The following is a 20185-nucleotide window of genomic DNA, read 5'->3' as shown; positions in this document are numbered from 1 at the left end:
CAAGAGGACGGCCGGGAGCCTGTGGGAGCACGTGCGTCTGTCACCGACCCACCGCCCGTCCGTCCCCACAGGAGGGCCTGTCACTCATCTGAGGCCACAGTTAATCTCGTGAAGGGCGCCCGGGAAGCCCAGGTGTCAGCAGACACCGGCACGCCCCCCGGCGTCGGTCGGAGAGGCTGCAAGGAGTGACACTCAGTGAGCTCCGGCATCACACACGGGGAGTCTCCTCAAGCTTCACGTTCCTCAGACAGGAACCTGACAGACCTTTTTAAAAATGTTTTTTATTGGTTTTGGGAGAGAGAGGATGTGAGAGACAGAAATGTCAATGATGAGAATCACTGGTCGGCTGCCTCCTGCACGGTCCTGCACGGCATCGCCCCCCCACAGGGCATGTTCCCTGACCAGGAACCGAACCTTGGACCTCTTGGTTCCTGGGTCAACGCCCAACCACTGAGCCACCGCCAGGGCAGCAGAGCTTCCTTTACATAAGAAACAGGAAAGACCTGTCTGAGGCCCCCAGAGCCTCGGCCCTGCGTGGCCCGCCAACCGCTCACTGGGGCCCTGGGGCCCTTAACCTGCTGCTTTCGCAGCTTCTATTGGGGGACCCCTCGGGGAAGTATTTGCACTGACCACGGTGCTGTGAGTGTAAAACAACTGCCGTTGCAAAGGCTACTAACCTAGTCGACCTGAGACGGGCCCTCACTGCCCCGGGTGGAGCGGAGCGCAGGGACCCCACGCCTGGCGCTCACGCAGCAGGTTCCCAGCAGAGGCCAGGTCTCCCCTGGCCTGGGGTTGGCTGTCCTGGCCTCGGCATCCACGCTGAGCAGAGGGTGAGGGGCTGCTCTGTCCCCAGTCTCCGGGGGCTTGGGCTGGCGTCAGGTCCTGGGAACGGGAAGCCAGGCTCAGCCCCGGGAGGGAGCGAGTGGGCTGGTGGGACTGAGTTCCGGAGGCGCTGTCCTGGACCTTCCCGTGATGAGCGCCGCCAGGGGCTCGCCGGAGCGGGAGGGCATTTGGGTGCTTTTCTCAGCTTCCCTCTGGCGCCAGCGGGTGCCGCAGGGCTCCACACCCGACTGGGGAGCGGCTGTTACCCAGCAAGTCCGGCTGTGTCCCGAGGTCACACCTGTGGCCTTGAGAAACGGTCTGAGACGAGCGTCATGGGGCCGAGCTGGCTCTTTTTTCTCAAAGTGGGCTCACAACCAACACCCTTTCGCAAGAAACCTTAAAACCCCGGTGTCCGACACAGGAAACGGGCCTCAAACCGCAACCTGAACCAGAGTGGCCGCAGCGCCCCCTACCCCTCCGCTACACACACACACACATCGGGCCACTGCAGAGCTGCCCCGCGTGCAGGCCCAGCGCTCGCCCCGACCCGGGCAAGTCCCCTCCCCATGGGAGGTGTTTAGCAGTGGGGACAACATGGGGTCCCACATGGCACCAGGACCCTGCCCCACCTGCCCCACCTGGCTTGTCTGCAGGGTGTCCCCAGGGAACTGGCCAGGGACCCCTGTGCGAACGGCACTTTTTTTTAAAAATATATTTTATTGATTTTTTACAGAGAGGAAGGGAGAGAGATAGAGAGTTAGGAACATCGATGAGAGAGAAACATCGATCAGCTGCCTCCTGCACACCCCCTACTGGGGATGTGCCCGCAACCCAGGTACATGCCCTTGACCGGAATCGAACCCGGGACCTTTCAGTCCACAGGCCGACGCTCTATCCACTGAGCCAAACCGGTTTCAGCCGAACAGCACTTTTAAGGGCCCAAGAAAGCAACAAACAGGTCAGGGTCCCTCCCATCGCTGCACCCTGAACACCACTCCCTAAACAGGGACGTGTTTTGAGGCACAAATGATGCTTTTCATGGTTTCCATTCAGTGAACAGTAACGACTAACAGGCAGGACTTTAGCTGCTGCTGAAATGTCAACGTGAGAGTCAAGTTCATCTGAGTCAGAATGAGAACTGAAGTCTTCTCGGGGAGCAGTCGGTGAAAGCGTCGGCCGGGTGAGGAGCCAGTGTGAGGCCGAGGCCTGAAAACAGCGCGCTCTGTGGAAGGCTCCAGAGCCAGCCAGGAAGGACCTGGGCTCCAGCTGCAGAGCTAATGGCTCCCTCACACATCTGCAATGACTGTCCCTTTTTTTTGCAAAACTGCCCTGATCAGACCACATCCAAGCACCACGACGTCCCCTCCAGGGCCGGGAAGGTTGGGGACAGGCCCGGCCCCCAGGGCTCTGCCGGGCAGGGTGTCCACGGGCAGCCGAGAGCAGAGCAAGGCCTGTGCTGTGGAGCCCAGTGTGAGGCTGCTTTTCCTTCTGCAAACGTGAGCTCAGGTCCCTTCCAAGCAGGCACCACCCTGTCTCCCCAGGGTCGAGGTCTGCAGGCCACAGGGCGAGGGTCCCTGGGAGAGGCCCTGCGCAACGCGCGTCTCAGCCCCGACGCCCCTGAGGTTGTGGGGCATCCCTCATGGCACCTTCAATGGAGCCGCCGCCCACGTGGCCCAGGGACAGTGCGGTGGAGAAGACGCCTGGGGCCCGCACCGTGTTTTTGGGGAACCGGCATCTGTGCTTCAGCGTCGGCCAGAAGCAGGCAGCTTCTATTTCACTTATTTTTTGGTTATTGTTTTTTTTGTTTTGTTATTATTGTTGTTTTCGGTTAATCCTCACCTGAGGATTTTTTTCCATTAATTTTTTTAGAGAGAGAGTAAGGGAGGGGGAGAGACAGAGAGAAACATCGATGTGAGAGAGACACATTGGCTGCCTCTCACACGCGCCCTGACCAGGGCCGGGGATCGAGCCCGCAACTGAGGTACATGCCCTTGACCGAATCAAACCTGGTCCCTGGTACTCAGTCTGCAGGCCTACGCTCTATCCACTGAGCCAAACCGGCCAGGGCTGGCTGTTCGTTTCTTGAAATATGTTTTTATTGATTTCAGAGAGGAAGGGAAAGGGAAAGGAATAGAAACATCAGTGAGGAGGGAGATTCATTCCTTGGCTGCCTCCTGCACACCCACCGGGGATCGAGCCCACAACCCAGCATGTGCCCTGACTGGGAATCGAACCGTGACCTCCTGGTTCATAGGCTGATGCTCAACCACCGAGCCACGCCGGCCGGGCAAAACAGGGAGTTTTACTAGGATGCCAGAGGATCATGGGTAAAGTAGCCACCCCAGCAGCTCCCACGGCCTTGCTGCTGCTGACCAGCTGAGCAGCGTCCAGGCAGGCGTGGTATCCACCACGGCCCACGGCACAGCTCAGAGCCCAGCCCACGAACTTTGCCAACTTCTCACTCTATTTACAGAAATGGGCAGATTCTCATGAGAAAAGGGGTAAATTTCGAATATCAAAAGCAAGGAGGTCAAAGACAATAGAAATAAGAGAACACAGAACCTCACGCGGCGGCTTCACCTGGAATCAGTCACAGACACACCAGACATGGAGGTGACGGAGGACCCGCGTGTGACAGGACTCACATGTGTGCTCACAAGGCACGAGGAGTGCGTGTGGCCGCCCTCGCTCCAACACACGGCAGACTAATCACACAGCGGACAGCGAGTGCAAGTGAGAGAAGAAGACCTGAAGAGAAAAATCCGCCCAGAAAGGCCTCATCATGGGGTCCCCGCCCATCCCGTGACCTCCCCTCATGTGAGACCTGCTATGAGGGTGATCTAGGGCCTCTGCTGGGGAAGGGGCGGACTGATAAACTGAGGTGGCAGGGAGACGCCTGATCCTGGAGCCCAGTCAGGACTGGCACAGGGGTGACCCTGCTCGACTGGAGGGGGACATTGGGGCTTGGGGGCTAGCAGACCCCTGGGCCCCATTCAAAGCACAGATGTGTAAGTGCCCATCAGGAGATGAATGGATTAGAAAACTGTGGTACATCTACACGATGGAATACTATGCTGCTCTAAAAAGGAAGGAAATAGGGTAAGAGATCAACCAAAGGACTTGTATGCATGCATATAAGCATAACCAATGGACATAAGACACTGGGGGTAGGGGAGGCCAGGGGACTGTCCAGGGCGGGGAAATGGACACACATGTAATACCCTGTGTAACACTTTAAGCAATAATAAAAATAAAGCACAGATGTGGCAGAGCCCGCGCTGGGGCGAAAGCTGTCAGACAGAGACGGCAAAAAGCAACACGTCACCCCAAGCATCATTCTTGGTGACCAGGACAGATTAGCCACATGAGGGCAGCACAGACAGCTGTCCTAGTCCCCCAGCCCCAGCCTGCCCTCCCTCACACCCACACACCCTGCCCAGTCATCCCCGTGGCTGGGTGTCCAGCTGCTGGACCTGCGAGTGTCAGTGTGAGGCGCCCAAAGGCCCCGAGACAACACCTCCATGTCCCGGACCAGCTCCATCCACTGCTTCTGCCAGGTCCCGGCGTTCACTCAAAGGGCTGACGTCCTGGAGCGACTCGCACACGCTCGGCTTAAGGATTCGCGTTTTACAAAAGCTGTTTTGTTTTGTTTTATTTTATTTTACTTATTTATTATCTATCTATCTATTTATCTATCGATGTATCTACTGTCAATCCTCACCTGAGGATATTTTTTCCACTGCTTTTTAGAGAGAGTGGGAGGGAGACAGAGAGAAACATCGATGTGAGAGAGACACATCAACTGGTTGCCTCCCGCATGCACCCCAACCAGGGATGGGGGATGGAACCTGCAACCAGGTATGTGCCCTTGGCTGGGAATCGACCCCACCACCCATCAGTGCATCAACTGGTCACTCTAACCACTGAGCACACAGCCAGGGCAAACACTGTTTTGTTTTAAGTTCACGACAGCTGTGTAGGAGACACTATCCCCCATTCCAGAAGCAGAAAATGAGGCCTGAATGTGTCTTTAAAGCATGCCCAACGCCAGTTAGCCTCAGGTCTGAATCACAACCAAGTCCGACCCACAGACCGCGCTCCGGCCTGGCAGCAGCCTTACTTCAGGCCGGAAATAAAGGGGCGTAAACATTATTTCCAGTGTCAGTCTTTATTGGCCATAAGCAGTTTTTATCACTCTAACACAAAAACTTGAATATTTTAGTGCTCATGGAAACAGGGTTATAAAGTATTGTTTCTGAAAACAAAGATACATGTCCCAAGGCCCAGCCCGGGGTTGGCAGGCGTCCTTCACCCGCGGTGCTCAGCGCCCGCCTGGCGTGGGCACCTCATATCTCCCACACTCAGCACCCCCCGTGTGGGGATCCCTTCCCCCAGGGAGAGCAGCCAGACACGTTTCTCCCTGGTGACACAATCAGTGCCCGCACATGGGCAGCCACCGCCAGTGTCCCCAGAACGCCTGTGACGCGGGGGAGGGCTCACGCTCGGCTGGCACACAGTGGGCACGAGGGCAGGTGGGGTGCCACAAGCCAGCGCCCGGTGTTGCTGGAGGACATCTCAGAGCCATGTGCTCTGAGCAACTGGAACGCAGGGGGGCACTTAACACAGCGCCCAGGTCCTTTCTAACAGCCCGTGCGACCAGCGTCACCTCATGCCAACACAGCCGGAAGCCCACCCTGGCCTCCCTCCTCACATCTCCCGGGCGAACGAGCCCCAGCCTGCTCACCGCTCCTGTGTGCTCCTGAGCTCGAGCAGGTTTTAGGTTTAGATCCTCGACTTCAAGTAGGAAATGTCTGAACAAGCATGCACGGCCCTCCCTGTTGCCCTGACAACCCCATATGTGTGACCTGGCGACCTCAGGAGGGGGACTGAGGGCACTGGACCCAGGGCTGATCGCCAGCCCCCGCACGACGCCCACACCCGCCACCCGTGGGCCCGACGCCCTCTGCTCCTCTCAACACTCAGAATACACTTACGAGACAGGGAGTGGGTGCCTTTGGGCAGGTACTCCAGCAGGAGGGCGCTGTCGTCCCCGAGCACGTCGGCCTTGAGGGACAGCAGGCTGTTCTTACTCATGAGCGCCGCCCGCAGGTTGGCCACCGCGGCGGCCTGCTGCAGCGCCTCGTCCTTCTCGGGGGTGAGGGGCCGGCCCAGGTAGCTGGCTTCTGCCCCCAGAAGACCCTCGTCCACGTGGGCACAGAGGCTCACCCTGTCCCCTCGGCTGTCGGAGCTGCTGGCCTCGGTGACGGTCAAGTCTGAATCTGGGAGGAAACAGAACGTGCAGGTCACTTCAAGCCTCTCCGGTGGGAAGCAGCCAGGGCCACGCGCGTCCTGTCAGCCCCACCCCGTCCGCTGCCGCGGGCCACTGTGGGGCCCCCGCCGCTCCCGGCTGCACCCCGGACCCCACGGGCTCGGACTGCACCTCACTCACAGGCCTACGGGTTCCCCCTAAATCTATAAACTTCCAGGAAAAACTCATGGGAGGCATCTTGTGATCCTGGGCAAAGACTTCTTGGCTAGGAGACCCAAAAAGCAGGAACCATAATAAAAAAAGTTCACGAATTGGACTTGGTCAAAATGTTAAATGTATGCTCCTCAAAAGACAGTGTTAGATAAAAGCTGAGCCAAAGACTGGGAGAAAACGCACAAAGAACTGTCCACTCAGCAGTGACAAGCGGACAAGGTCCCCACAGGTGGTGCTGGCAGCCAGCCAGTGCGTGAGGACCCCGTCACAGCCACGCCCACGAACATGCCACACCACTCGGCAGTGACCTCCTGAGCCGGCCCACTGCCGCCGGAGCAGACACCCAAGGAGGTGAGCGTCACAGCCTGGCTTGGGCGCTCACAGCGGCGTTGGGTGTGACGGCCAAAATCTCCCAAATAACCAAACGACCCACAGCTGAAAGAAGGGGTCGGCTGCCACAGCCACAGGCAGAGGGCACTGGGCAGCGCAGGAATGACTTATCGGTGCCACAGCCATGGGAAGGGGGCTCAAAAGCACACTGAGAGTCACTACGTGGACAGAGGGGTGGCTGCGGGCCGTGGCTCAGGTCCTGGGCTGTAGCAGCCTCACATTCTGGCTGTGATTCTGACTGTGATTTGCATGGTGATGCCATGGGGGGAACCACATGAAGGAACACAGGATGTCTCCATATTACTTCTTACAGTTGGTCATTAATCTACAATTGTCTCAAAATGATGCGCTGTGCTTGTACTTCTCAAGCTGGCCACTCTGAGGCATCTGGAGGGGTGCTGGGAGGACACAGGTGGTGGGGGAGGACTGACTGCAAGGGCAGAAGGGAGCATTCTTGGTGGTGGAAATGGTCTCTTTCCTGACGACAGAGGTGTAACATTGTCAAAACTCATCAAACTCACTCACTAGAGTGGTTAAAATTAAGAAGACAGCCCTCCAAAAAAAAGAAAAAAAAGGAAAGAAAGAAAGAAAGAAAGAAGAGAAAAAAAGAGAAAGGAAGAGTGAGCCCTGGCCAGTTTGGTGCAGTGTTTAGACCAGGGGTGGGCAAACTTTTTGACTCGAGGGCCACATGGGTTCTTAAACTGGACCGGAGGGCCGGAACAAAAGCATGGATGGAGTGTTTGTGTGAACTGATATGAATTCAAAGTAAACATCAGTACATCAAAGGGTACGGTCTTTTTTTTTTTTTTTTTAGTTTTATTCATTTCCAACGGGCCGGATCTGGTCCACGGGCAGTAGTTTGCCCACAGCTGGGCTAGAGTGTCGGCCCGTGAACTGAAGGGTCAGGGTTCGATTCTGGTCCAGGGCATGTACCTCAGTTGCAAGTTCCCCTGTGGGAGGCAACCAGCCAATGTTTCTCTCTCTGTCTCTCCCCCTCTCTTCCACTCTCTCTAAAAATCAGTGGAAAAATATCCTTGGTGAGGATTAACAACAACAGAAAGACAGCCTGGCTGGGTGGCTCAGGTGGCTGGAGCATCGTTCCATACACTAGAAGGTTGAGGGTTCAATTCCTAGTCAGGGCACATGCCCGGGTTGCAGGCTCGACCTCCCAGCGGGGGGCGTGCAGGAGCCAGCTGATCAATGATTCTCTCTCATCACTGATGTTTCTTTACTTCTCTCCCTCTCCCTTCCTCTCCGAAATCAATAAAAACATATTTAAGAGAAAAATTCTGACTGTTCCTTATAACACCGAAGCCACCCTTCAGACACGCCACGCCGAGGTGTTTACTCGAGAGAAATGGAAACACAAGACAGACACGCGCAGAGCGCACAGAAGCGCATCGTGCAGCGGCAGCGGCAGCGGCGCCGTCCGTGGGCCAGAGGCCGGTGGCACAGGCGCTGCTGGTTTCAGGCAACAGAAGATGCGTCAGCACCCTGAAGAAGCCGTGCTCGCGGCCCGGGGCACCCCCTCCCTGAGCGGTGTCCGGCCGCCTGGCATGGCTGCCCAGGCCCTTGTCCTTTGTCAACCCAGAACACGTCCAAGCTCTTCCTCCGAGCTCTCTCTGGTTGGAGCGTGACAGGGAGACCCCAGCTCTGTCCGGGGGGCCCTGAGAAGGAAAAGCAACTACACTGGCCGCTCAGCAAAGCCCAGGGTGAGTGTAGACGATGATTCCAAAGTGTGACCCCGTGGACAAGCCACAGAAGCGCAAATGCAAACGCAGGAGGGCGCAGGGCGCCATCCCGCCCACCCCACAGGGCAGCTGCAGGCAGGGCCAGCCCCGCCCTGATGGACTGGCGGGAGCATGTAGGGTTACTTTTCATTCAGATTCTCTCCTCCCAAATGCAATACTAAGCAAGCTGGTTCTCTACAACAGAGATGATCAAATCGGCTGAAGGACAGCGCGGGTGGGAGGCGCCCCAGCACCTTCCCTATCCGGCCGGAGGACCCTGCCCGGGCGTGGCCACAAGAACTCACTTGTCAGTTAATCAACAAATACGGGCGGTTCCAGCTTCTCCGAGGGTCCGCTGTCCTGTGGGTGCAGGATGGCGGGGTGGCCAGGCATGCTGGTCGGGGGATGCCCCCCACCACCTTCCAGGAGGGACAAGAGGAGAGGCCACAGTCTCGGACCGGACCGGCTCCCACCTCAGCCCCAGTGACAAACCCAGAGGGGCTGGGAGCCTCAGACTCGGCCCAGAGAGAGGCTGCTGGCAGGCGTGGCCAGCGAGAAGCGCCAGCACCCACCAGGAGCTGTTCTGCAGCCCCACGCACCCCAGAATGCCATGGTCTCAGCTCAGGCGCGAACATTTCCTTTACTAAACCCACAGGCTCGCCCACTGCCCAGCGCTGTGTTCGCGGGGCCTCTGGGAATGCCTGGCGCAAGGCCCCTGGCTCTTCCTGGCCCCGGGGTATGAGCCCGCCACCTCGGGGCCACAGGCAGGGTGAGGCTGGAACGCGGAGAGCGGGGGGACAGCAGGCCTGGCAGGAGGTCCCTCTGGACCCAGAACATCACTGTCTGCACACATGTCTGCACATGTCAATGCTACTTCTCACGACCCACACACATGAAATGCTGTGATCACACATGACTCCGGGATGTTTCCCCGCAAGCCAGCAGGCTAGAGCGCACTTGGCCTTTAGCTAGGAAAAATCACTCCAAACAGTAACAGGCCCGAGAGTCAGCATGGCTGAGGGGGCACAGGGGGGTCAGGACGGCTGCCGCCGCTAGACCGGACACCTGAGCGTCCATGCCTGCGCCCCAAACACTGTGGTAACCATGTCACGTGTTCCTCGGGAAGGGCCATTTCTCCACAAGCAGGCCAGGAATAAAACACACTCTTCCCTAAGCTCCAGTAGATCTTTCATGAAAATAAAGGGTCTTCACTGAGGAGCACACACTTCCCGGCCCCGCCCAGGCCAGGCGGGTGAGCAGACACCGTGAGCCAGGCAGACAGCCCCACGCCAGCCCACAACCTCCGTCCTGTCTTAGCAACTCGGTACAATCCAGTCGGAGCAGCTCACGGTTGCCTTGGTAACCCAAGGGATTTAAGACATTAACAAGAGTACACAGTCGAAATCACTTGTTGGATTCTAAAAACACCTTCTGCTTGGTAAGTGCATTTAAAACCTCCAGCCCACGGCTCAGCAGGCTGCTGTCTCTTAGCACAGACGCTCTCCTGTCCAAGGCCTCCCATAGCTCGGTGCAGGTGACCCCTTGGCACGGACCCTCAGCAGGTCTGGGACAAAGCCTCTGTCTGGTCACTCACCAGGGGCTGCTGCTCCTCAGGTCCTATCAGAGCTGGTGGATGGCGACACCGAGTTAAGAGCAGACGGGACACTGCTGTCCCTCTCCTCACCGGCTGCTAGCAGGGGGACGGTTGGTGTTCCTCTCAACTCAGACACCGCCCTCCTTCTCACTGAGTTTGGCTCAGCTCCAGATGGCCTGGGGCTGCCTATCAGGGACATTTGCAGTGTCTGGAGACTTTTTGGTTGTCACAACTAGGGGGCGGGTTGCTACCGGCTGACATCCCAGGGGGCTGACGTCTCAGGACACGAAGTCACCCAGCCAGGCCGACACCCTGGTCAACCCGGCACCCAGCAGACACAGTGGCCATGAGGCCGAGAAGGAATACTTCAGGCTGTAGTGTGTCCTGGGCGCCACTGTTTAATGAATACAGAGTTGCAATTTGGGGATAAAGAGAAAGTTTGGGAAACCGACAGTGATGGCTGCATAGCAATGCGGCTGTATTTAATGACAGTGAGCTGTACACTTACAATGGTTACAAGGTGTGGTTTGTGGTTCGGGTATTTTACAACAGCGGTGCAAGCAACAGTGCCCGGGGCCAGGGGGCACTCTTCCCACTGAGGAGGAGGAAACAGAGCCCCCAGGCTCCCCGAAGCCTTTGGGCAGGGGAGCGGGTGCCCCCACCAGCACACGGCGTTTGTGACACTTCCAGGGCTTATCACCCCACAGTTGCTGCCTTCTGCCCATCTATATCCATTCACTCGGTTGATTTCTAACCTCTTTCTGGAGAGGACTCCCCTAACCCTGACCATCGCCCTCGAGTCCCCAGGATGCTCATTCCCCAGGTGCCACTGAGAAGGCGGTGTGACCAGAATTACCACCAGGAAGAGCACCTGACATTCAGTAAACATTTAATTGCTATTTACTCATCTGGGAAACAGACACAAAGCATCGTCCAGCATGAAGACGGGCTCAGCACAGCGAGTCACAGCCCCCACTGCAGTGATCCCAGCGGCTGCAAGTAAAACACGAGGGGAAGCCACCGTGTGAGCCTGGGACTGTGTCCCTTTGTCTACAACGCGAGCAGCCACAGCCCCCACAGTGTCGGAGCCCCCGGGAAGGAAGGAAAGGCTTACTTGAATCGCAGCCGCTGAACGGCTGCCCGGACGTCTGCAAGAAGGCTGGTACCGGGGACCCGGCCTGGCTCTCGTCCTCCACCTGCTGCATGATGTGCCGGACGGTTTCTTTGTTTTTCCGATTCTTCCTGCGGCCTGTGGGCTGCCAGCCATCCCCTCCGACCTGCTCAGGAAAAGAGTTCTGTGCGGAGCCATCCCTGGGCGCGGGCGGCTCGCTCGCTCCGCAGTGAGAGGGCGAGCTCTGCTCCTCCTTGATGTGCAGACGCCCGTAGCCTGCGTCGCCGGGCCACAGTGCCTGCGAAGACAGGTCGTCGGAGCCGTTGGCCTTGGGCTCCTGGTCCTCTTTGCCGTAGCTGCTTCCTCCCTCGTGGCAGCTGGCAATGGCCGAGTCTCCAGAAGAATTGGTGGGACTGGAGCGCCGAGCCAGCCACGGGGAGATGCTCCTTCCGGCCATCACGGCGGAGATGAGCGCATCGGCACTGCTGCCGGGCGGGGCAGCCATCTCGAACTCCGAGAGCTCATCCGAGGCGTCTGGCTTAATGCTGATGTCCAGCGCGGCCTTGATGAAGTCATGGCACGCCTGCACGATGTCCGTCATCTGCAGGAAGCTGGCCGCGGACATCACCTCGATGACGTTCCGGCTGGTGAGGGCCAGGTGGGCAGAGTACATGAAGTCGATGATGGCCTGGAAGCCCTGGGCGGTGACGATGTCCAGGTGCGTGACCGTGGCCGGCTCGGACGCCTTCTGCACCTGGCAGTACAGCGTCTTGAAGTAGCGGCTGCTACCGAGCAGCACGTTCTTGTGGGCCTTGAACACCTTGCCCTCGACCACAACGCACGCGTCACACAGGACGCCGTGCTGCCTCTGCTCGTCCAGCTCGCGCAGCAGGTGCCGGTAGTGGGACGCGATTTCCATATCTTCCTTCCGGTTGTTCATTGGGAAGCTGTGGTGTCACCTCTCCTACAGACTCTGTGGGAACAAGAAGGGCAGTTACACACACCGGTGGCCGGGGTGCGTGCAGGAGGAAGGTGGGAGGAAGGCAGCAAGCCTGTGGCCCGGAGCACCGACCCAGGGGCCCGGCGAGGATGGGGCAGGGAAGGGAGGTTCTGGCTTAAGGCCCTCAGCATGGACACGATTGCTGGACAGAATCCTACACATACAGCAAACTCTCAGAACACAAAGCAAATGTTCCAGAAACAAGGACAATGTCCATCAGTAGTGAAGCGAAGTTCTTACCCAAACAGAAAATCTAGGTTAAGTCACCTGTGTCCTCATCCCTCGCCTTTGAAGGAACATCCTAAAAACAAAACACAGAGGGGAAGACTTCCTACAGAAGTCTTGAGCCGCCACAGCCTTCACTCTAAACTTTCCAGAATGCTGCACCCCCCACCCCCCTCCCCCAGCTCCCGGGAGGAGGCCCTGGAGCAGATCTGGACCCTCGAGGACCCCAGGGGGGCCTCAGGCAGCTGCAGCATCTTGTTCATCTCCATGCGGCACCCCTCCCCCGTGCATTCTGCCTGTGTCTCCCAACCTGTGTGCCACGTCCTCTCTCTCCGCTGCCTACCTTGGTTTCTCTGGGACGAGGTGCCACAGACCAGGCAGCTTAAAAAACAGAATTTTGTTCTAGCATCGTCTGGAGGCCTGAATCCCAGACAGAGGTGTCAGCAAGGTCCCTCCCGCTGAAGGCTGAGGGCGGTGCACCTGCCAGTGGCTGACCCCTGGGCCACCGTGGCTTGTGGACCATCCCCACCCCTCTTCCGCCTTCCACGGCATCTCCCTGTGTGCGCGTCTGTCCCTGTGCCCCTTCTTATAAGGACATCAGTCATGCTGGCCTAGGACCATCTGCTCCAGTGTGACCTCCCTTCACTAGTGCATCCGACTGATTCCTGGCCACACGATGGGAGAGCCAAAGCGCCGTGCGCAAAGAGGAAGCATTGGCGTCATCACCTGCTCTCCCACCCGCATAAATCTCTACTCGCCAGTGGAACAGACCCCAGGAGCCAGGAAGACCTCTGGGAGGGGGCGGGAGCTCAGCGCGTGTACAGAGGAGTAACCTCACGTTGCTGAAGTAGGTTATCCCTCAGCCAGGACAGCTTAAAACCCACGTGCTTCATAGACACTTGTCGTGCGAAGACAAGACATTTTCATTAGGGGAAGAGGCACGAGGACACAGACCTAAAAGTAATCGAAGGTAGCGATCCTCTCAGTAGATTCATCAGCTGCGGGAATCCGGGGACATGCTCCATCCCAGGAAGCTTAGGGTGGCAGCTGCATTTGTGTTTCATTTGAAAATCTCTCAGTATCAGGAAGATGTCTGTGGGGTCCAGCCCACCTGGCCAAAGAAGAAAAACAGCTGCCCAATGGCCAGCTGCCCGGTCACTGCTTGGCAACTATGACCCTAAAAATGGAAGCAACCTGGACAGCAAAGCCAGTCCTGTCATATACCCACCAACAAGTGAGGGCACCCAGGAGACGAACGCAAGCTCATGGTGTGAGGGCAAGGGCAGCAGAGCACCTGCCCTGTTTGGTGGAGTGCATCATCCAATGGCCTCAGGACACACACTTGGCCATGAACACACACCTGGCCGCAGGACACACACCTGGCCATGAACACACACCTGACCATGGAACACACACCTGGCCATGAACACACACCTGGCTGCAGGACACACACCTGGCCACGGGGGACACACCTGACCATTGAACACACACCTGACCATGGAACACACACCTGGCCATGAACACACACCTGGCCGCAGGACACACACCTGGCCACGGGACACACACCTGACCATGGAACACACATCGGGCCGCAGGACACACACCTGGCCAAGGGGTGCATCATCCAATGGCCTCAGGACACACACTTGGCCATGAACACACACCTGGCCGCAGGACACACACCTGGCCATGAACACACACCTGGCCATGGAACACACACCTGGCCATGAACACACACCTGGCCGCAGGGCACACACCTGGCCATGGAACACACACCTGGCCATGAACACACACCTGGCTGCAGGACACACACACCTGTCCAGGGAACACACATCAGTCCACAGGAACAACCTGTGGGCTCACACCTATGGACAGATAACCTGATCACCTGTGCTGCTGCCCAGAGCAGAGGGCACTTTTCATGCACCCGAGGGGCACGTGTGGCAACCCTTGAAACAACTACTTTGGGACCAAATGAACTTGAATCCATGTTCCAGACCAAACCCTCAAAGTCAAGCTGGCCAGAATGGGGCTGGGGGCTCATGAGTGGCCCTGCCATGGACAGCAGGGACATGGGGACGCCACACATGACCCAACGGGCTGTAGGTAATGAAGGGGTTCCCCAGGCCGTCCTGATTGGGCAGGCAATGTGCCTGATGCTTTCATTGCAAGTACGAGTGCTTCCTGGATAAGGCCAAGAAGTCGCCCTCTTGCAGAATCACAGGGGCCAAGGGGCGTGAAGACTGCCGAATGGGCTCGCCAGCTGCACTGTGTGTTCAGTCGTAACTCTGGGAGCAGGGCAGGGTAATTTTTCCTTTCGTCCCCAAGAAGCTCTGCCAGGGAGGCAACTTGTAATAAAAATGTAAAACAGTGGATGCAATTTAGCCGTCTCATCCCTGTTCCACCCGGACGAGAGCACCAGTCTGTGCAGGGCCCGGGTCACCGCTGGCGCCCTGCTTCTAGGCAGGGGTCACATTCGAGAATTTGGAACAGCTCATATGACATGACCGTCCCTCTCAAACATCACCACACTGCCTCTCACTTCTGACTTTTCGCCTCTGCATTTCAGTGAGGCTTAACTTAAACTTAAAGTTTTCCTTAAAGTGTAATCTGACAGACAGCTGTTGTTTAAAGTGGGGACAAGATAACTGTAGCGCTAGAATCAAACTGTGGTCCTGGTCGCCAGAAGCCAGGCAGCTCCCACAGCCTCCCGAGGAGGACGTCTGAGCCCAGTTTCACTAAACGGGTCTTTGCAATTATACTGGTGAGACTTTTTTTAAATGGGACACGTTTTGAACAGACAGGTCACAAAAAAGACATATGAGTGGCCACGCAGGAAGATGCTCACCTTCGTCAGGGATGTGGGAGAGGGACCACGCCAATGTCAGCAAGGACAGGGAGCACTGGGACCCGCACTCCGCTGCTGGGAACGTAAGATGGGCAGCCGCCTTGGAAGACAGCTTGCTGGTGTCTTCAAAGCTGAGCAAACACCCGAGGACCCGACAATTCCAACACCAGGAACCTACCCGAGGGACGTGGAGACACAGATCCACGCAGGACTTGCACAGCGGCTTTATTCATAACAGTCAAATCTGAAATCCACCCAAATGCGCACCAACAGGCGAACAGACAAACAGGTGCAACCCCGAGGCAGGCCCCCGGCAGGCGGAGGCCAGGCACCTCGCCCACCTCCCCACTCCTGAGCTTGTCTGAACATCCCTCCACACCCATGGCCGAATCTCAAAATAATTACGCTGCAGAAAAGAAGCCAGACAGAGGGACAGGGTATGGGCCCATTTCCATGAAACTAGAAAACAGCCTAGTCTACGGGGAAGGAGCCGAGGCGTCAGGGGGGCTGGGCCAGGCCGGGCGGGCAGAGCGGTGAGCTCGCTCACACTAAGTGAGAGCCGTATTTGTATGTAAATGACTCCTTAAGAAAGTTGACCAGAAAACTATTTTTGTGAAACTATTCTTGCTCAACTACAAACCTGTACTTATATTTATTGACATTTGTTGTGGGTGGATGTTGTGCCCCCAAAATTCATGTTTTGAAGTCCTAACCCCCAAGAGCTCAGAAGGTGACCTTATCTGGAAAGAGGGTCATTGCAGATGAAATTGGTTAAGATGAGGCCCCTGAGGGGCCCTGAACCCACGCGGCCCGTGTCCTTACAACAGCGGAGTTTGGACACAGACACAGAGGGAGCACCTGTGAGCACAGAGATGCTGCTCCACAGCAAGGAACCACCAGACGCTGCAGAATCCGGGACAGCCCTGCTCAGCCTCCCCCGAGGGAGTGGCCTCCCCACCTGACCCCGGCGCATCCTCCCGGACCGGAGAGAATGACCCTCTGTTGCTTAGGACACGGGGCGTGGTCCTTTGTTAGGAAAACCCAGGACACCCGCACACCGCCTCCGCTCCGTCCAGCGCCACGAGGCCACTGGCACCGCTGTGCTGTGCGGGGAGAGCACGTGGTCACGCCCAGCGCATCCCGCAGAGCCAGGCAGCCCTGACCCCGGGCTCCCTCCTCATGTGTGACACCGTCTCCCATGCTGATGTGTTCAGATGGCTCACTACGTGTTGAAAAACCCACTTTATAAATCAAACTTATAGACATAGTGTTATTATTCATGGTTACGTGTTAAAATTTAAAATTGAGCCCAGCCAGTGTGGCTCAGTTGGTTGAGTGTCACCTCATGCACCAGGAGGTCGCAGGTTCCATTCCCAGTCAGAGCACACACCCAGGCTCGATCCCCACTAGGGGGCATGCAGGAGGAGCTGATGAATGTTTCTCTCATCGATGTTTCTAGCTCTCTTCCTCTCCCTTCCTCTTTCTCTAAAAATCAAAAACATTTTTTAAAAATAAATATTTTAAATGAGCTCCTCACTGGAAAGAAATACTCCAAAAATGTTAGCAGACGTCATCTCTAGATGGCCAGTCACCTGAATTTTCTCTGGTGAGAACACATGGACACTGTTGGTTGCTGAATGTGACATCTCCCAGCCGTGGCCAGGGTGACCTTCTGAAAATGCACACCAGTGACTGCCACCTGCCCATGCCGGCCCTTGGGCAGGGGCTCCGCAGGCCCGCCCCTCCCTCAGCCTCCGCCCCTCCCTCCCTGCTGCTCAGGCCTCTTTCGGTTCCTTAACTTCCATCGGCCAGGAGCACCTTCCCCGCCTGCTCACATGTTACTTCCTCTCTCCTGCACCCCCACTCCAACCACACAGGGCCAACCCTCCTCCAGACACCATGGGGTGTCCCCTCCCTGCCCAGCTCACGTCACCGGCTGTATGCCTTGACAGAGCCACGTGGGAACGGTATTTGCATCACACATTAGCCCGATCCCTTACATGCCAGCCGGGATGTGCTCAGTAGCCTGGGTCACTGTGAGGATACCACCCACCTGCCCAGGTAGGCAGCCCCACGACTCCCTGAGGGCTAGGCCAGAGCAGGGTGATTCCAGGTCAATACAAAGTGCTGTAGGGGCCATTGGGGAGGGGCTGGGCTGGGGGCAGCTTCCTCCAGGGGAGGACCCACAAGGAGGCATTCAAAGGATGGGCCATCACTCTGAGGTTCAGGGCCCTGGGAGGCCCATCTGACTCTGACTTTGACCTAGGACAGAGCCAGGCCTGGCCAGAGCTTAAGGAGCAGTGTCCATGTTGCACTTTTATGGGTCTGTGTCCAGCTACTCAGCTGTAGGAGCAGAGACCTGAGCCAACGTGGAGAGAAAGGTACGGCCACCCCATCCTCCAGGCCAAACCCCAACCTCTATGAGGTGCCAGACCGCTGAGCCACCTGCCCTGGCTGTTCCAGCCCAGCTCCAAGACTGTGGCCCTACACAACATCACTTGGACAAAAGAACCACCTGGCTGAGCCCAGTCAGCCACAGAACCTTGAGACAATGAGCCTGTGTCTCAGGGTGGACAAGTGACCATGAGACTGGGCAGGGCCAGCAAAAGACTCTGCAACCACTCAGGGCCTACCGGCTGAGAATTCTGCCAGAACTCAGGGTGGTTGGGGCACCAGGCACCAAGACGGAGAACCCAGAGGCCAGCGCTTCAAGGGGAGAGAGAAGACCGTGAGCACAGCCACCACCGGGTCCCAGGTCCTAACTCAGGTTCTGGCGCCTGGGAGAGTGGCCTGGGGCGGGAGGCCCCGAGCATTCACCTGAGGGCAGTCGCAGGCAGCTCTGGGAACTTCCCATTTCTCTGCTTCCACTGGGGGGAAGTTGGTCTGGGTTGGAAGAGAGAAAGGGGAAGAAGTCACCTCAATGCATGTACCCAGGCCCCTCCTGCTACACTGGGTTGGGCCTGGACCTCTTGTCTTTAAACCATGCTTGCTCTTTTGTTTTAAGTCCTCACCCTGCAGAGAGTGGAAGGGAAAGGGGAGGGGAGAGAGAGAAACATCCACACGATAGAGAGACATGTCCATTGGTTGCCTCCTGAATGTGCCCCTATGGGGGTGGAGACTTGCAACCAAGGTGCAAGCCATTGACCAGGAATCGAACCCGGGACCCTTTGCTCCACAGGCCGGACACTCTAACCCAGGGGTGGGCAAACTTTTTGACTCGAGGGCTACAATGGGTTCTTAAACTGGACCGGAGGGCCGGAACAAAAGCATGGATGGAGTGTTTGTGTGAACTAATATAAATTCAAAGTAAACATCATTACATAAAAGGGTCCGGTCTTTTTTTTTTTTTTTTAGTTTTATTCATTTCAAACGGCCGGATCCGGCCTGTGGGCCATAGTTTGCCCACGGCTGCTCTAACCACTGCCCCAAAACAGCCAAAGGAGACCATGCTGATCTTAACAGGCAGTGACACTCCTACATTTTCAACTCAAGAAATACTTTTAAAATGTCGACGTGCTGGTAGAAGTGGGAAGACAGTCAGTCCCTGGCCCCGGGACGGGGACTGTGAGCAGTGAAGCTGTGGGCCCATGCCACTCACCCTTGGTGTCCAGGCTCCGAGCCACCAGCGGAGGTGACAGCTCAGAGCTCAACCCCACGCGTGGGTCTGATGTTCTGGTTGCCACAGCTCACGGCAGTCAGGGCAGCGGCACAGTCATGCACCTCCATGGGCTGAATTGTGTCCCCCAAAAAGACATGTTGAATGTGACCTTATTTGGAAAAAGAGTCATAACCCAATAGGACCAGGGTCCTTGTGAAGGACAGGTGGGTGCAGGCACGCACAGAAGGAAGCCACGTGCAGACGGGGCGAGCGGAAGGGATGTGGCCTGCGACGCGCCAGGGGCTACGGACACCCGAACAGGTGGAGAGGCAGGAAGGACCCTCCCTGGGGGACCGGCCTGTCCACCTGGCGTCAACTTCTGGCTTCCAGAAGGGTCACAAGATACATTTTCGTGGTGGTCCTTTGTTACAAAGGCTCTAGGAAAAGTCACATCAACTTCAGAAAATTTTAAAAACTTTATTAGAAAAAGAATAGGTTTAACAAGGCAGAAAAACCACTTCTGTGGATTTTAAATCTGAGATACCCTGTGACTTGTGCTCCGTGCCAGTAAGAAAAGAATCTAAGTAGGAAATAAAAACAACGCCATCGAGCACTATGATGGACTCTTTCGTTGTATTATTCAACTTTTTGGGAGAAACACTTACAGTCACAGAAAACTTGTAAGAATAACTCAAAGGCCTGGACCAGAAACACCAGGTTAACCTTTGGCAACGTTGGTTTACGCCCAGTGTCATGCTGGGGCCTTTAATCGGTCTCTTTTTCCTTAAAAGCTGTATCCTTGGCCCTGGTCAGCGTGGGTCAGTGGCAAGAGTATCAGCCAGCACACCGAAGGGTCGTGGGTTCGAGTCCAGGTCAAGAGCACATCCCTGGGTTAGAGGTTCAATCCCCAGCCCTAATCAAGGCGGGTGTGGGAGGCAGCCATTGATATCTCTCTCTCTCCCTCCCTCCCTCCCTCCCTCCCTCAGTCTCTCTCACTCTTTAAAAAGCAATAGAAAATGTATTCTCGGGTGAAGTTTAACAAAACAAAAAGTTGTGTCCCTTGAAAACAAGAGAAGCCACAGTCTAGGTGAGGAGCTGCGTGCACAGCAGGCAGGGCCTGGCTGCCCCAGGCCTGCACGCCGAGGGAGCACAGATATTGGTTCAAACTGAGTCACACGTCCACTCTGGTGTCCAGCAGAGTTCAAACTGACCAAGTTGACATCATTTCTGCAAGAGCAAAGGTTTTTTTGAGGGTCAACCTATGAACCAGGAGGTCACTGTTCGATTTCCGGTCAGAGCACTTGCCCATGTGGAGAGCTCAATCCCCAGTAGGGGGCATGCAGGAGGCAGCCGATCAACGATTCTCCCTCATCATTGATGTTTCT

The 20185-nt window shown here is 56.7% G+C and overlaps 1 protein-coding gene across 3 annotated transcripts in view; it reads right to left on the bottom strand.

The window, feature by feature from the left end:
• Positions 1 to 15601, bottom strand: part of ZBTB46 (zinc finger and BTB domain containing 46) — a 52500-nt gene extending 36899 nt beyond the window's left edge. The window contains exons 1-3 of one of the 3 annotated variants that reach the window (XM_015567690.1): positions 15203 to 15601; positions 11133 to 12102; positions 5817 to 6101 (exon numbers count right to left, since the gene is read on the bottom strand). In XM_015567690.1, coding sequence (XP_015423176.1) covers positions 5817 to 6101; positions 11133 to 12069 — 1222 coding nt within the window. In that variant the 5' untranslated portion in view covers positions 12070 to 12102; positions 15203 to 15601. Of the gene's footprint in view, positions 1 to 5816; positions 6102 to 11132; positions 12538 to 15202 lie in introns of those variants that run through there. The other 2 variants (XM_006769507.2, XM_015567689.1) reach the window with 2 other exon arrangements.
• Positions 15602 to 20185: the final 4584 nt, after the last annotated feature.

The sequence above is a fragment of the Myotis davidii genome, unplaced genomic scaffold, assembly GCF_000327345.1.
Source record: "Myotis davidii unplaced genomic scaffold, ASM32734v1 scaffold244, whole genome shotgun sequence".
Classification (NCBI taxonomy): domain Eukaryota; kingdom Metazoa; phylum Chordata; class Mammalia; order Chiroptera; family Vespertilionidae; genus Myotis; species Myotis davidii.
The sequence above is the reverse complement of the archived record's forward strand: the minus strand, read 5'-3'. Positions and strand labels throughout refer to the sequence as shown.